The 17,685-nt window shown below is 43.1% G+C and overlaps 1 protein-coding gene across 1 annotated transcript in view; it reads right to left on the bottom strand.

The window, feature by feature from the left end:
* col13a1 (collagen, type XIII, alpha 1) overlaps positions 1–17,685 on the bottom strand; it is a 121,349-nt gene that overhangs the window by 9,674 nt on the left and 93,990 nt on the right. Inside the window, exons 25-36 of the mRNA XM_084153539.1 lie at positions 17,608–17,631; positions 17,282–17,380; positions 16,994–17,128; positions 14,955–15,026; positions 14,711–14,755; positions 14,518–14,568; positions 14,366–14,392; positions 14,121–14,207; positions 11,862–11,915; positions 11,668–11,721; positions 10,963–10,998; positions 6,285–6,371 (exon numbers count right to left, since the gene is read on the bottom strand). Coding sequence (XP_084009665.1) covers positions 6,285–6,371; positions 10,963–10,998; positions 11,668–11,721; positions 11,862–11,915; positions 14,121–14,207; positions 14,366–14,392; positions 14,518–14,568; positions 14,711–14,755; positions 14,955–15,026; positions 16,994–17,128; positions 17,282–17,380; positions 17,608–17,631 — 771 coding nt within the window. The remainder of the gene's footprint in view (positions 1–6,284; positions 6,372–10,962; positions 10,999–11,667; positions 11,722–11,861; positions 11,916–14,120; positions 14,208–14,365; positions 14,393–14,517; positions 14,569–14,710; positions 14,756–14,954; positions 15,027–16,993; positions 17,129–17,281; positions 17,381–17,607; positions 17,632–17,685) is intronic.

Raw genomic sequence — 17,685 nt, 5'->3', positions numbered from 1 at the left:
TGCTTATGTTTCTAGTTCCAACAGTGCAGTAATACCTAACAATACAAAACAATACACAGAAATCCAAAACATTTAAAGAAAGCAATTAAAAAATATCAGAACGAGTAATGTCAGAGTCCGGAATATAAATATACAGTGGGGAAAAAAAGTATTTAGTCAGCCACTGTCACGATCGTCATTTGAAGAAACGGGCCAAGGCGCAGCGTGGAATGCGAACATACTTTTATTAAATATTCACCACACGAACAAAAACAACAAAACGATACGTGAAGTCCTTGGGTACATACACAAACCATACACGGAACAAGATCCCACAAACACAACTGCCCAAACGGCTGCCTAAGTATGGTTCCCAATCAGAGACAACAAGCAACAGCTGATTCACGTTGCCTCTGATTGAGAACCACCCCGGCCAACATAGAAACACATGAACTAGAAACTGAAACATATAACACAAAACATAGACACTACACACCCTGGCTCAACATAAAAGAGTCCCTAGAGCCAGGGCGTGACAGCCACCAATTGTGCAAGTTCTCCCACTTAAAAAGATGAGAGAGACCTGTAATTTTCATCATAGGTACATGTCAACTATGACAGACAAAATGAGAAAAAAAATATCCAGAAAATCACATTGTAGGATTTTTAATGAATTTATTTGCAAATTATGGTGGAAAATAAGTATTTGGTCAATAACAAATGTTTCTCAATACTTTGTTATATACCCTTTGTTGGCATTGACACAGGTCAAACGTTTTCTGGAAGTCTTCACAAGGTTTTCACACACTGTTGCTGGTATTTTGGCCCATTCCTCCATGCAGATCTCCTCTAGAGCAGTGATGTTTTGGGGCTGTCGCTGGGCAACACAGACTTTCAACTCCCTCCAAAGATTTTCTATGGGGTTGAGATCTGGAGACTGGCTAGGCCACTCCAGGACCTTGAAATGCTTCTTACGAAGCCACTCCTTCGTTGCCCGGGCGGTGTGTTTGGGATCATTGTCATGCTGAAAGACCCAGCCACGTTTCATCTTCAATGCCCTTGCTGATGGAAGGAGGTTTTCACTCAAAATCTCACGATACATGGCCCCATTCATTCTTTCCTTTACACGGATCAGTCGTCCTGGTCCCTTTGCAGAAAAACAGCCCCAAAGCATGATGTTTCCACCCCCATGCTTCACAGTAGGTATGGTGTTCTTTGGATGCAACTCAGCATTCTTTTTCCTCCAAACACGACGAGTTGAGTTTTTACCAAAAAGTTCTATTTTGGTTTCATCTGACCATATGACATTCTCCCAATCCTCTTCTGGATCATCCAAATGCACTCTAGCAAACTTCAGACGGGCCTGGACATGTACTGGTTTAAGCAGGGTGACACGTCTGGCACTGCAGGATTTGAGTCCCTGGCGGCATAGTGTGTTACTGATGGTAGGCTTTGTTACTTTGGTCCCAGCTCTCTGCAGGTCATTCACTAGGTCCCCCTGTGTGGTTCTGGGATTTTTGCTCACCGTTCTTGTGATCATTTTGACCCCACGGGGTGAGATCTTGCGTGGAGCCCCAGATCGAGGGAGATTATCAGTGGTCTTGTCTGTCTTCCATTTCCTAATAATTGCTCCCACAGTTGATTTCTTCAAACCAAGCTGCTTACCTATTGCAGATTCAGTCTTCCCAGCCTGGTGCAGGTCTACAATTTTGTTTCTGGTGTCCTTTGACAGCTCTTTGGTCTTGGCCATAGTGGAGTTTGGAGTGTGACTGTTTGAGGTTGTGGACAGGTGTCTTTTATACTGATAACAAGTTTAAACAGGTGCCATTAATACAGGTAACGAGTGGAGGACAGAGGAGCCTCTTAAAGAAGAAGTTACAGTTCTGTGAGAGACAGAAATCTTGCTTGTTTGTAGGTGACCAAATACTTATTTTCCACCATAATTTGCTAATAAATTCATTAAAAATCCTACATAGTTGACGTGTACCTCTGATGAAAATTACAGGCCTCTCTCATCTTTTTAAGTGGGAGAACTTGCACAATTGGTGGCTGACTAAATACTTTTTTTCCCCCACTGTATATGATGGTGGTATAGACAGTATGGACAGTATATGAATAGAAAATGTGTGTACAGCAATAGTTATATAGGATGAGCCTTGACTACAATACAGTATATACATATGAAGTGGGTAAAACAGTGTGTAAACATGATTAAAGTGACCAGTGTTCAATGACTATGTACATAGGGCAGCAGTCTCTAAGGTGCAGGGTAGAGTACCGGGTGGTAGCTGGCTAGTAACATTGACTAAGATTAGGGCAGGGTACTGGGTGGAGGCCGGCTAGTGGTGACTATTTAAACAGTTTAATGGCCTGAAGATAGAAGCTGTTTTTCAGTTTCTCTGTCCCAGTTTTGATGCACCTGTACTGTTTCCGCCTTCTAGATGGTAGCGTGGTGAACAGGCCGTGGTTCAGGTGACTGAGGTCCATCTTTTTGGCCTTCCTGTGACACCGGGTGCTGTAGATGTCCTGGAGGGCAAGCAGTGTGCCCCTGGTGATGCATTGGGCTGACTGTACCACCTTCTGGAGTGCCCTGCGGTTGTGGACGTTGCAATTGCTGTACCACGCAGTAATACAGCCCGACAGGATGCTCTCAGCAGTGCATCTGTAGAAGTTTGTGAGGGTCTTAGGGGCCAAGACGAATTTCTTCAGCCTCCTGAGGTTGAAGAGGTGCTGGTGCGACTTCTTCACCACACTTTCTGTGTGGATAGACCATTTCAGGTTGTCAGTGAAGTGCACGCCGAGGAACTTGAGAGCTTTTCACCCTCTCCCCTTCTCCCCATCAATGTGGATGGGGGCGTGCTCTCTCTGCTGTTTCCTGACATTCACTGTTGTGATAGTCATTTAGTTCAGTTACTTTTGTTTTCTTGGGTACAGGAACAATGGTGGACATCTTGAAGCAAGTGGGGACAACAGACTGGGATAGGGAGAGATTTAATATGTCCGTAAACACTACAGCCAGCTGGTCTGAACATGCTCTGAGGACACGGCTTGGGATGCCGTCTGGGCAGGCAGCCTTGCGAGGGTTAACATGCTTAAATGTCTTGCTCACGTCGGCCACGGAGAACGCGAGCTCACAGTCGGCGGCGGAACTGTGTTTTCCTCGAAGCAAGCGAAGAAGGTGTTTAGCTTATCCGGGATCAAGGTGATAGTCTCCGCGACGTGGCTAGCTTTGTATGCATATGTGATGAGTCAAAAAAAGTTAATGCAAAAAGGGTCAATGCAGATATCCCTCGTAGCTATTTGGCTAACTATTTAATTAACTATTTAGCAGTCTTATGGCTTGGGGGTAGAAGCTGTACAGGGTCCTACCAGGGTTGGTTCCAGACTTGGTGCATCGGTACCGCTTGCCTTGCGGTAGGAGAGAGAACAGTCTATGATGTGGCTGGAGTCTTTGACAATTTTTAGGGCCTTCCTCTGACACCGCCTGGTATAGAGGTCCTGGATGGCAGGGAACTTGGCCCCAGTGATGTACTGGGCCGTACGTACTACCCTCTGTAGCGCTTTGCGGTCGGATGCCAAGCAGTTGCCATACCAAGCAGTGATGCAGCCAGTCAAGATGCTCTCAATGGTGCAGCCGTATAACCTTTAGCTGATCTGAGGGCCCATGCCAACTATTTTCAGCCTCCTGAGGGGGAAGAGGTGTTGTCGTGCCCTCTTCATGACTGTGTCGGTTTGTTTGGATCATAATAGATTCTTAGTGATGTGAACACCGAGGAACTTGAAGCTCTCAACCCACTCCACTACAGCTCCGTCAATGTGAAATGGGGCGTGCTCGGCTCTCCGTTTCCTGTAGTCCACAATCAGCTCCTTTGTCTTGCTGATGTTGAGGGAGAGGTTGTTGTCCTGGCACCACACTGCCAGGTCTCCGACCTCGTCCCTATAGGCTGTCTCATCGTCATCGGTGATCAGGCCTACCACCGTCATGTCGTCGGCAAACTTAATGATGGTGTTGGAGTAGTGCACGGCCACGCAGTCGTGAGTGAACAGAGACTGGGTCAGGAAGAGGTTGAAAATGTCAGTGAAGAAAAATGATCGCTCGTCTTGTAGGCTTGCGTCACTGGGCAGCTCGCGGCTAGGTTTCCCTTTGTAATCCGTGATAGTTTGCAAGCCTTGCCACATTCGACGAGTAACAGCCTGTGTAGTAGGATTTGATCTTAGTCCTGTATTGATGGTTCGTCAGAGGGCGTAGTGGGATTTCTTATAAGCGTCCGGGTTAGTGTCCCGCACCTTGAAAGCGGCAGCTCTAGCCTTTAGCTCAGTGCGGATGTTGCCTATAATCCATGGCTTCTGGTTGGGATATGTTCATACGTTCACTGTGGGGATGATGTCGTCGATGCACTTATTAATGAAGCCGGTGACTGATGTGGTAAACTCAATGCCATTGGATGAATCCCGGAACGTATTCCAGTCTGTGCTAGAGAAACAGTCTTGTAGGTTAGCATCTGCTTAATCTGACCACTTCCATGTTTAGCGCATCAATGGTACTTCCTGTTTGAGTTTTTGCTTGTAAGCAGGAATCAGGAGGATTGAGTTATGGTCAGATTTGCCAAATGGAGGGTGAGGGAGAGCTTTGTATGCGTCTCTGAGTGTGGAGTAAAGGTGATCTAGAGTTTTTTTCGCCATGTAGTTGCACAGGTGACATGCTGGTTGAAATGAGGTAAAACAGATTTAAGTTTTCCTGCATTAAAATCACCGGCCACTAGGAGCGCCGCCTCTGGATGAGCATTTTCTTGTTTTCTTATGGCCCTATACAGCTGGGTGAGTGCAGTCTTAGTGCCAGCATCGGTTTGTGGTGGTAAATAGACAGCTATGGAAAATATAGATTAAAACTATCTTGGTAAATAGTAAGGTCTCCAGCTTATCATGAGGTATTCTAACTCAGGCGAGCAGAATCTCGAGATTTCCTTAATATTAGAGATCACGCACCAGCTGTTGTTAACAAAGAGACACACACTACCCCCCTTGATCTTACCCAACATGGCTGTTCTGTCCTGCCGATGCATAGAAAAACCAGCTAGATGTGTATTATCCATGTTCTTGCCAAATTTCCCAGAAACATAGAATATTACAATTCTTCAGGTCTCGTTGATAGTATACTCGAATGGAGCTCGTCCAGTTTGTTCTCCAGTGACATTTTCCAATAGAACAGAGGGTAGAGGGGGTTTATTTACTCTCCGTCGTAGCTTCATCAGGGTGCCCGCACGTCGGCCTCTATATCGCAGTCTCTTTCTCTTCCGAGTGTCGGGGATTAGGGCCTGGTCTGGGGTAAGCAGTATGTCCTGCGCTGCCGACTCGTTGAAGGAGAAATCTTCATCCAAATCGAGGTTAGTGATCGCTGTTCTGATGTCCAGAAGCTTTTTTCGGTCATAGGAAACGATGGCGGAAACATTATGTACCAAAAAAGTTAAGATCAGTGCAAAACCTCAAAATAGCAGAATTGGTCAAGAACCCGTAAAACAGACTTTATTTGTAAAAATATTTTTACATAACTAACTGTACTATTGTGTTAGTTCAATGTTATGCTCAGGCAGCCCTGTTATATTGCCTGTTACTTATGCCTAAAGTGAATAAGAAAATGAATGGAATTGTTAGGGGGTGGTTAGGGAAGCCAAAGCATGCTGGATAGGGAAGGGAGAGCGGAAGCATACCACAGGACAAGGGGCATCCAGCCCGTCCAGGCCAGGTAGGCCTGGTTCACCCTTTTCTCCTTTAAAGCCTCGGAAACCCTGTTCGTGAAATCAACCTTGTAAACATCTGCACATTGCCCCTCCTTTAGCAGCAGTACCCCCTGCTGGCCGATGAGAGGACCTGCTGCCGCTCCGTTAGCAGACCGAAGCCTGTAGCTACAGACACACCTAAACATGCAGGCGGCCTGGGACTGACAGGAACAGACTCACTGGAGTAAGTGGGCCATGTTTCTGTTAGTCTTAACCCTGAAAAGAAAACCGCCTTAGATGGTTCATGGTCCCTGATCCTGGGGTGATTATTCTAATAATTAACTAATAATCATCCAGTCATTCAATGAATACCAAATCATTATCACTACTGCAGTTTGTATCTCTGGACTAATACTGTAGAGGACGCTTGGACCAAAACCACTTCAGGGTCTATTAGAGTCGGTTAAGAGGCAAAAGGAAGTCAGGATCAGAATCCAGAGACTCCTGGTTGTCAGTGCAGGTGATGTGATATTCTGAGGGTCGCTCCTTCCTTTTGCCTCCTGGCTGCACATTGAACGCAGGACATACCAACGGACAGGGGGCATCTAATCCGGGTGCTCCTTGGTCCCCCTTATCCCCTTTGGTTCCCCTGTTGCCTTTCTTGCCCCTCTCTCCCTGCAAACAACAGTGCATTACAAGAGACAGGCTTTTAGTTCCTCCTGGCTGGCTCGCCCACACGGTAAGCAAATATGTTTGCTTTTTGAAATCATGAAGCTTGAATTCTTACCTAAGTAATTTAGACATTTTACAGATATTGAAAGACCATAAAAGTAAGGATGATGTGCTTTTTTGGGCTTACGAAGAAGAGTACTGAAGTTTAAGAATTTAGTGGTGGGGAAAGTAAGTGGAGGGAGTTAGGGAGTAGCGATACAGGCCAATGCTATTGGTGAGCGGGTTCCTTTAGTGCCTAAGGTAATACTCACAGACTTGTTGCAGGGATGGAAACATTTCATTGGTTCATCAACTATAGCATATTATAAGGGTATCACTAGCCCTAACACAACATAACATTCATGAGCCATACAGTACCACAACAATATCTTAATTGTCATATCATATTTATAAAGCAGGCTATTACCAAATTTGCTGAGCTCTCTGTGGTGCACTGTCATCTATTGCGAGTTTCATTGCAGATATTGTACTCAAGGCCTGGCAAAGAACTTGACCACAAGCCATCCTTTGAGTAAAGACAACATTGATTATGTCCAGTTGTCCAACAATACACAATTGCATTAATAATTGCATTCTACCAAGCATTGTGCAAAATATGGCATAGAAATACCGAATAGTTCATACCGGTAGTTCTACTATTTTCCCTTATCCAAATCCAAAAAAGACTATTTCAATTGTGAAACAGCGGAAAAATACACTGTTTGTTTGTGTACACTGAAGGTGGCTGGACAGGCTACTAGCTGGCAACAAGTAAACAAGCCACTTACAGTACTTCAAAAGCTAATATTTTTACTCTCAAGAAATGGCATTCCTTTACTGCTGAAGTTGCAGTTATATAATGGACGTGAAGGGCTACACGTGGAATTGTTACATAATGCACCTACAGCCTATATTAGGTGGATCTATTGGATCGTGCCTCCATGAGAATGTGTGATTTACAATAAATTCAGAATTCATTAACCTAGTTGTCTACTGGGAACAGATCAAATAAAGGAGGCTAGTACTTATTGTATCATATTTCCAACCAAAGCGAACCTTGTAAACTATTATAGATATTATATATGGATAAAACCTGACCACATTATTATTCAAACATTCGCTCACCAAGATCAAGGCCTTTGAAGGGGTTGGATTAGGGGTTGGACGAGTTTATCAAGAAGGAATTGGAATTGGAAGGATAATAAACCCTGGCTAACATATAATGCTCTCACAACGTTGCCTCAACGTTGCCTGAAAACCATCAACATTGGCTAACGTTGTGGCAACGTTGTGAGAACATTACCTGTCAGTCAAGGGAAAGGAAATTACAGGCAGGCTTGCAGGGAAGGTAAGTGGTAAGAGGAGGAGGAGTAGAAGGAGGAGGAAGAAGATTAACCCGGGACTACGACATTAGAATGCAGGAGGAGCAGGTTGCCAGGGTGTGTGAGAGGGAGAGAGAGGGCAACACGACCCGGTAAAAAGAGCCACGGGAAACAGAGCAGGGTGGAGGGGAGGAAAAGGGGATAGGAAGACCTGCGGAAACAAAGGAAGACAGGACAAGAGTAAAAACAGCACCACGATCCCACAGCCGGCCACAGCACCTCCAACTGGTATAGCAAAATACCTCATAATATCAATCTCTTTTCCCCTTCTTTACACCCCAATTGAGCAGCAAATACATTTGATCCACAGATAGGAAGTAGCCATAACTGTCAATGTCAGATATTTCCTGCTGACATGAGCCCAGTTGGAAGTGCTGAGAGGGTCAATGACATGTCGTGACTTTTAAGGTGGGAGTCAGAATATTAAGTCATGTTAATAGGAAGGAAACAAACATTCTCCAAGGGGAAGGGGGGACATGTGTATATTAACCAAATATTATTTAATACATTGGTATAATTAAAGTGCAGATACATTTTTTTTTTTTTGCAGTGGCTATTTTACAAAATGAGAGTGTAGCATTCTGTGATTACTTTAAGAACAAAATGTTCAGATACGACAGTACAAGGTAAATCTAGGTCGGACAATGTAAAAGAGGACAAATTTTTGACTTGTCTTCAAAGTAAACAGCATGTAATTTTCTAAGGTCTTTGATGTGTCCATTCACATGTTCCAGTCCTCTCATTATCAAGTACAAACATCTTCAATCTCTTTTGATCCCCTGTCTTAATTTATACTACCTCAGTCATATTTGCATATTTTAACAAGATGAATTGAACTCTGAGGTAAAAAGGCCACTGCAAAACAAATACATTCGCCTCAGAAAGGCAAAGGATATACAGTGAGGGAAAAAAGTATTTGATCACCTGCTGATTTTGTACGTTTGCCCACTGACAAAGAAATGATCAGTCTATAATTTTAATGGTAGGTTTATTTGAACATTGAGAGACAGAATAACAACAAAAATATCCAGAAAAACGCATGTCAAAAATGTTATAAATTGATTTGCATTTTAATGAGGGAAATAAGTATTTGACCCCCTCTCAATCAGAAAGATTTCTGGCTCCCAGGTGTCTTTTATACAGGTAACGAGCTGAGATTAGGAGCACACCCTTAAAGGGAGTGCTCCTAATCTCAGTTTGTTACCTGTATAAAAGACACCTGTCCACAGACGCAATCAATCAATCAGATTCCAAACTCTCCACTATGGCCAAGACCAAAGAGCTCTCCAAGGATGTCAGGGACAAGATCGTAGACCTACACAAGGCTGGAATGGGCTACAAGACCATCGCCAAGCAGCTTGGTGAGAAGTTGACAACAGTTGGTGCGATTATTCGCAAATGGAAGAAACACAAAATAACTGTCAATCTCCCTCGGCCTGGGGCTCCATGCAAGATCTCACCTTGTGGAGTTGCAATGATCATGAGAACGGTGAGGAATCAGCCCAGAACTACACGGGAGAATATTGTCAATGATCTCAAGGCAGCTGGGACCATAGTCACCAAGAAAACAATTGGTAACACACTACACCGTGAAGGACTGAAATCCTGCAGCGCCCGCAAGGTCCCCCTGCTCAAGAAAGCACATATACATGCCCGTCTGAAGTTTGCCAATGAACATCTAAATGATTCAGAGGAGAACTGGGTGAAAGTGTTGTGGTCAGATGAGACCAAAATCGAGCTCTTTGGCATCAACTCAACTCGCCGTGTTTGGAGGAGGAGGAATGCTGCCTATGACCCCAAGAACACCATCCCCACCGTCAAACATGGAGGTGGAAACATTATGCTTTGGGGGTGTTTTTCTGCTAAGGGGACAGGACAACTTCACCGCATCAAAGGGACGATGGACGGGGCCATGTACCGTCAAATCTTGGTTGAGAACCTCCTTCCCTCAGCCAGGGCATTGAAAATGGGTCGTGGATGGGTATTCCAGCATGACAATGACCCAAAACACATGGCCATGGCAACAAAGGAGTGGCTCAAGAAGAAGCACATTAAGGTCCTGGAGTGGCCTAGCCAGTCTCCAGACCTTAATCCCATAGAAAATCTGTGGAGGGAGCTGAAGGTTTGAGTTGCCAAACGTCAGCCTCGAAACCTTAATGACTTGGAGAAGTTCTGCAAAGAGGAGTGGGACAAAATCCCTCCTGAGATGTGTGCAAACCTGGTGGCCAACTACAAGAAACGTCTGACCTCTGTGATTGCCAACAAGGGTTTTGCCACCAAGAACTAAGTCATGTTTTGCAGAGGGGTCAAATACTTATTTCCCTCATTAAAATGCAAATCAATTAATAACATTTTTGACATGCGTTTTTCTGTATTTTTTTGTTGTTATTCTGTCTCTCACTGTTCAAATAAACCTACCATTAAAATTATAGACTGATCATGTCTTTGTCAGTGGGCAAACGTACAAAATCAGCAGGGGATCAAATACTTTTTTCCCTAACTGTATGAATATAATTTTTTCAAACATCACTAAAAACACCATTGAAGGTCACTTTCACTATACGACTCATCATAGGCTATTTTTCACACATTTTTCACATAGGATATTCAGAAGATGAGGTTATTGATATTTAAATAACATTTTGATTCAGATTTGCCTACTTAAGAGAGCCTTTGAATCCACCATGGGCCTGCTCATATCACCTAATACAGGCCCACCATGCTTTTAAGCTTAATAAACATGACATCCCAATGGGCTTCCAAATGATTGATTGATGATTAACTATTATTTTACATTTTAGTCATTTAGCAGACGCTCTTATCCAGTGCATACATTTGTCATATTGGCCCCCCGTGGGAAATGAACCCACAACCCTGGCGTTGCAAGCGCCATGCTCTACCAACTGAGCTACAGGGGACTACATTCTATTATGGATCTTGAATAACCAAAAAGACAAATGAAAAATGACTATAGTCTTTCAGATTAGTACTTTTCAATGAAGAATACCTTCGCTCATTTTGGTTGGGAGTATATCTAGTGTTGAGTGGAGTAGGAGCATGGAGGTTCAGCAGCAATTTTAAATCCCATAGTTTATCAGAGGTATTGTCCTCTGGTTAGAAGCACGTACTCCAAGAGAGCATTACAAGCACATAATTATCAGCTGTTATCTTACCCGGTTCCCTTTGAATCCTTGTGGTCCTATTAAACCCTGAGAAGAGGAAATTAAACACAATATGATTTCCTGTGCAAGCAATCAGAGACATTACCTTGAGTAATAGCTTTGTAAGTGAAGTAAGTAGCCTTGCAGGAGCCTATCTCCTCGCGTGAGGAAGCTTGATGTACAAGTACACCCCCGGACAGAACACTATCGCAGGGCCTTACCCCCAATCTATTTCCTTAGTGACACATCGGATCCCATTTTTACAGTGCTTGGTATGACTCGGACAGGGATCGAACTCCCAACCCTCCAATCTCAGGCCAGACACGTTAACCACAAGGCCACTGAGTTGGTAATAGCTTTGTGCTGTCAATCAATTTGATCTATCAATTTCCTGTGGTCCTCTGTAGCTCAATTGGTAGAGCATGGCGCTTGTAACGCCAGGGTAGTGGGTTCGATTCCCGGGACCACCCATACGTAAAGATGTATGTGCACGTGACTGTAAGTTGCTTTGGATAAAAGCGTCTGCTAAATGGCATATTATTTATTATTATTCCTCAGACTTAATTAAGAGATTGTTTAAAGTACTAATGATGCTATGTTCCAAATTCCTCGTTCAACGTTGATTGTATTTCAGATATCGAGAAATGAAATGCTGTAAATGCAATACTGTATTCATTTGATGTTATTGAAACTTAGGTAATTGGACAAACTACTTACAGGGATGCCTTGAGGCCCAATTGGTCCTGGGACTCCGGAATCTCCCTTGTAACCCTGAATTGATAGAAAAATAACAAATAAATAATTAATCTCAAATAGATAAATAAGCTCTGTTTTGACTGATAGCTCTTATGTGATGTGTATGTGCTACTTTAGTGTGTGTGTGTGTGTGTGTGTGTGATGTAAGTACTCACTCTATCTCCCTTCAGTCCTGCTGGCCCTGCCACACCAACTGGCCCTATCAGACCCTTTAAGTTTAAGGACAAGACGACAATCAGTGAATGCAGACATTACAATGGGAGGATATTAAAAGGAAAGAGATTATTGCATTTCCATCATTAATAGATCAACAAGCTTTCTGGAGCACTTACGTGCCAAAAGAGGAGTTACCCAATTCTGTTTATGTTAATTATTATTAAATAATAACCTATTGATTGATTAGGTAGTGGTGTTCTCTAGGTTACCCCACTGTGCTTGTTACACCAAGCTTGTTGAGGTAAACAATGAACAGTAACAAAAAAGGAGAAAAACATTAATGATGAGTAAAAGAGGTCAGCTGCAGCTCTTTCTCCCTGTGGAAGTCAGGATTCGACAGGAGGACCTTGCATCTCAGGCAGATAGTACAGCATGTACAGCATATTGCATGACGGAGCCATACTGCCATACTGTCCTGTATACATATCAACATGCAGCATGAGCATCCCAGCATGCTCTCCTGGTATGACATCACAATGCCAGTTCAAAGCTTTACACTGCTTGCATACGATCATAGGAGAATTACAATGGTATGTTTTGAAGATTTGCAATGGCATGGACTCTGACACTCAAACAGTTTGTCATGACTTTATGCAAGTAGGCTGAATCTTGAGATCTGAATGCGTAACTCAATTGTCCTTATAAATCTTCCATTGACGTCAACACATGATTTACGCAAAAGTCTGGGTTACCCATGCAAATCTCAAGTTAGGATTCAGGCTGTTATGTACAAGGGGGAGTATTTATTTCCCTTTACTACTTTAAAGCATATACACACTAAGAGCAGAAGCATCAAAGGGCCCATTTTAGTACCCTAACACGTTCCAATGCCAGACAGACATGGGACACAGTCATGTGAACATCATCCCTATGCCAGAGCAATCCTCAAAAAAATTACTAAAAACAGAACTGCTCTCTCTGCAGACAACCAGACAGACTACAAGACAGGACAGACAGGACAAGCATGGAGGAAAGGCAAGCAGGCAGACAGACAAGACACCAGCGCAGACAGACATGCAAGCAAGCCATGGGGGGAGCACAATAGAGGAGGAGGTGGGGTAGGGGAGGAATGTGTGTTGGGTGGGTACAGGACTTGCGCCACTCACCACTGGACCAGGCCTGCCGTCTAAACCATGAGCCCCCTGGACAGCGTGTAAACAGTTAGAGAGCAGAGATGGAGAGATGGAAGGGAGGTGGTGGGAGAAGGGGTGGAGGACGTGTGGAGGGGGGAGAGGGTAGGGGGTGAGTGAGTGAGTGAGTGAAGCAGTGATTTGTGTGACTCAAAAACACATCCAGTTGTTGATGAAGGGTGATTGTGTTGTGATGACGTGAGAAACAGTTACCGTCAGTAACTCCTTTTATAGGTGCAGTTGATTATCACTATCAAATAATTAAGTCCTGACCTTAGATAAAATAGTGTTTTTCAGAAACATAAGCATGGTTCAACTTCTTTCTATGGTTGATGCCCATATAGAAAGCAGTTTGAATTTGAGTGCAGAGAAGTGTGAAGATATGAGTGTCTATGATGATTTTAAAATAGCATGTCTTGTATCAACATTGATTAGCATATACATAATATCCCTCATCATTTCCATATAAAAGGAGTTACTGTGCCATTGATGATGTGACTAGAACATGTACTGAATATCAACAATGACCTTTGACTCCCAAGAAGTAAACCAGAAGTAAGGAAGAGACCCCCCAGTGATACATATCAAACGTATTCCTTAACATGCAACTAAAAATAGAACTAAAAGAGACTACATTTTACAGAATTTCAGAGAGATTATCAGAAAACTAAACAAAAGTTGGCATAATGAAGAAAATTATCATTAACTCTTTCTATCACATAATTATCATTACTGAGTTATCTGAAAAATATGACAATGGTAATGTGTATTGTAGATTACATTTTTTAGTTTTCATATTAGTGATTTTTATTGCCCTTATGTATTGGATTGCAGCAACCATCCATCCATGCACTTTGAAAACATTAATGCAACTATTGAGCCATCAAACCATCCTTGGTTAGGCCTAGTTATAAAGCGACATGACAACATCAGAACAGTCATGCTGCCTGGTTCTAAGACACAAAAGCCTGAACAAACAGTACGCCCACTCTATTTTGGTTTCCAGGAGTCGAAATACAACTTATAATGGTAAAATGGTCAAAGGGATGGTAGAATTGGTGTACTTACAGGAAGTCCAAGATGGCCCCTGTCCCCTTTATCGCCCTTCGAACCAGATGCTCCCTTCTCTCCCCGTATGCCTATGCCTGGCTCCCCCTAAAAGAGGCACAGAAAATACATGATTCACGTTTACTACATAGGCATTACACTAATTTACTAAAACCACTGATTTGAGAGAGTACTGAACACTACAGTATCAAAGGATTCTGGAGGTACAGTAAGACATAACAGAAGCTACCACAATCAACTCTTACCTTTGGCCCTCCCAGTCCCTCAGGTCCCTGAGGGGTAAAATAAACAATTCCTGTCAATCACTTCATGTAAATATGACATATTATCAGTAGGTTTTATAGATATTTCTGAGGGCTTATATTACCTAATAGCATGCAAACTGTAGTGTACTCACCGCGGGGCCAACTGGTCCTTGGGGCCCTGGAGGCCCTGGAGGCCCATAGACCTAAAGACATTAATGCATACACTTCCTCATTAGTGGGTTCACTCTAACATCACGTCCTCTGAATCTGACCCCTCTCAAGTTCACTCAAACACGCCTGGGTAATTAAAAACACATGAGATACACAGTGAAGGGGAGCCCTTACCATGTCTGACCTTCCTCCCTTATCTCCAGACTCGCCCTTCTGACCCTGAAGCATCAAGTCACATGAATACAAGGTTAACATAGGCTACTCACATCATGGCTAGCATGAATAAAACACTACTGTACACCCAATCAACATTGTACAGATGAATAGTATTGTGAACAGTATTTCACTGCTCCCCAATGCCAGGTCAGACACTGCATACTGTATGGTCAGATGCAGTCTGAGGGGCACCATTGCGTACCATTGCGCCTGGTAATCCAATGGGGCCAGGGGGCCCAGAAACCCCCTTTTCAGCAGTAGGGCCATCTAAACCCTACAGAACAAGGAAAGGGGAAATAGTGAAATATTGTCAGTGTGTTCAAATCAGGAATTAGTTTTGGTTCATTTCCATATTAGAGTGTCAATTAATACAAAATAGATTATTTAAAATTTTCTGTCAGATGTTAAAACTTAACATTAATCTTGAATGTGCCAAAACCGTTGCCAAATATATTGCATACAGTTTTTGAGTTTTGTTTGGTTACCTCCAGATTCTGGCTGTAAGGGCATGAAACTGCCCATAATGAGGGACGCAATGCTGCCCATTCTTACTCAGTGTCTACACACTCAGACGATGCAAGACAATCACACAATTTCTCGCAAGCAGTTATTTAATGGTTAATAAACACACACATATAGTATGTTAATATAATTAACACAAATAATCATAAAAGAATGGTGAAGCAAAATATAGTCTCCTAGACCCTGCAGTATGGTGCAGTATTTGGGGTGGGTTTTGGCTACATGGTCTGATGAGTGTAGCCCACTATATATATATATATATATATATATATATATAAGTTGGGTGAATTTTGGCCCATTCCTCCTGACAGAGCTGGTGTAACAGAGTCAGGTTTGTAGGCCTCCTTGATCGCACACTCTTTTTCAGTTCTGCCCACACATTTTCTATAGGATTGAGGTCAGGGCTTTGTGATGGCCCCTCCAATACCTTAACTTTGTTGTCCTTAAGCCATTTTGCCACAACTTTGGAAGTATGCTTGGGGTCATTGTCCATTTGGAAGACACATTTGCGACCAAGCTTTAACTTCCTGACTGATGTCTTGAGATGTTGCTTCAATATATCCACATAATTTTCCTTCCTCATGATGCCATCTATTTTGTGAAGTGCACCAGTCCCTCCTGCAGTAAAGCACCCCCACAGCATGATGCTGCCTACCCCGTGCTTCACGGTTGGGATGGTGTTCTTCGGCATGCAAGCAACCCCCTTTTTCCTCCAAACATAACGATGGTCATTATGGCCAAACAGTTCTATTTTTGTTTCATCAGACCAGAGGACATTTCTCCAAAAAGTACAATCTTTGTCCCCATGTGCAGTTGCAAACTGTAGTCTGGCTTTTTTATGGCGGTTTTGGAGCAGTGGCTTCTTCCTTGCTGAGCGGCCTTTCAGGTTATGTCAAATATAGGACTCGTTTTACTGTGGATATAGATACTTTTGTACCTGTTTCCTCCAGCATCTTCACAAGGTCCTTTACTGTTGTTCTGGGATTGATTTGCACTTTTTGCACCAAAGTACGTTCATCTCTAGGAGACAGGACGTGTCTCCTTCCTGAGCGGTATGATGGCTGCGTGGTCCCATGGTGTTTATACCTGCATACTAGGATGAACCAAACTTGTGGAGGTCTACAAATTTTTTTTCTGAGGTCTTGCAGAAAATGTCAAGCAAAGAGGCACTGAGTTTGAAGGTAGGTCTTGAAATACATCCACAGGTACACCTCCAATTGACTCAAATGATGTCAATTAGCCTATCAGAAGCTTCTAAAGCCATGACATCATTTTCTGGAATGTTCCAAGCTGTTTAAAGGCACAGTCAACTTAGTGTATGTAAACTTCTGACCCACTGGAATTGTGATACAGTGAATTATAAGTGAAATAATCTGTCTGTAAACAATTGTTGGAAAAATTAATTGTGTCATGCACAAAGTAGATGTCCTAACCGACTTGCCAAAACTATAGTTTGTTAACAAGTAATTTGTGGTGTGGTTGAAAAACGAGTTTTAATGACTCCAACCTAAGTGTATGTAAACTTCTGACTTCAACTGTATGTATGTATATATATATTACTGTAGCCTATAGAAGGTCTCTAATTAGATAATACGAGGGTGGTACAAAGAGCTAGCTCCAGTCCCTTTCCTCTGGTTATGAATAGTGCTACTGTAGGTTTCTGGCTTTGGTGTGGGAGTGTGTGTAGTGGTGTGGATCTGTGGTTCCCCAGTTACTCACAGGTGATCCAGACGGGCCCATGTCCCCCTTGTCTCCTTTGGGTCCTGAGAAACCCATCAGGCCCCCTTCCCCTCTGGGACCTTCAGGGCCGGCTGGGCCAACAGGACCTGCCTCTCCAGGCTTCCCCCGAGGACCCTGACACACAAATTAGACATCATTGCCGCTGTTGTCTTTAATTGTATCATTATTGCCATCGCCATGTTGTTGTTGATGCTGTGTTTTATCATACATGACAGCTTAACAATGCACATTTCTACTGAAGAATAGACAATAGGAGGGCGCTCTAACCTTTTCTCCATCAAGACCTGAAGGGCCTGGAAGTCCAACTTCACCCTTTGTTCCTGGTGTTCCGGGGACCCCTGGAGGGCCAGGTAGTCCAGGTGGGCCCTGGGTCGATAAAGAGAGATCAGAATTACTTATTGAAAACATATGCTGTATGTCTAGTACTGTATTCATGTTAGCAAACATTGTATTGCAATTACAGTGGCAAAATAGAGTAAGCCTTTAAATGGTCTGTCGGATGACATAGCTGTCTTTTTGTTACAACGACCTGCATAAAGAAGGCCTATACATTTCTAAAGCATCATTAACAGACTTTAGAGACCTCTACTCACCATCAAAGGTACATTCCGAATATCCTAAGGAGAAAAAACACAATGTTAGAAGTCCTGTTACAATTTATAGTACTTCAT

The sequence above is a fragment of the Coregonus lavaretus genome (genome assembly GCF_964263955.1).
Source record: "Coregonus lavaretus genome assembly, chromosome: 36".
Taxonomy (NCBI): domain Eukaryota; kingdom Metazoa; phylum Chordata; class Actinopteri; order Salmoniformes; family Salmonidae; genus Coregonus; species Coregonus lavaretus.
Note: the sequence above shows the minus strand (reverse complement) of the source record. Positions and strands in the feature narration are given on the sequence as shown.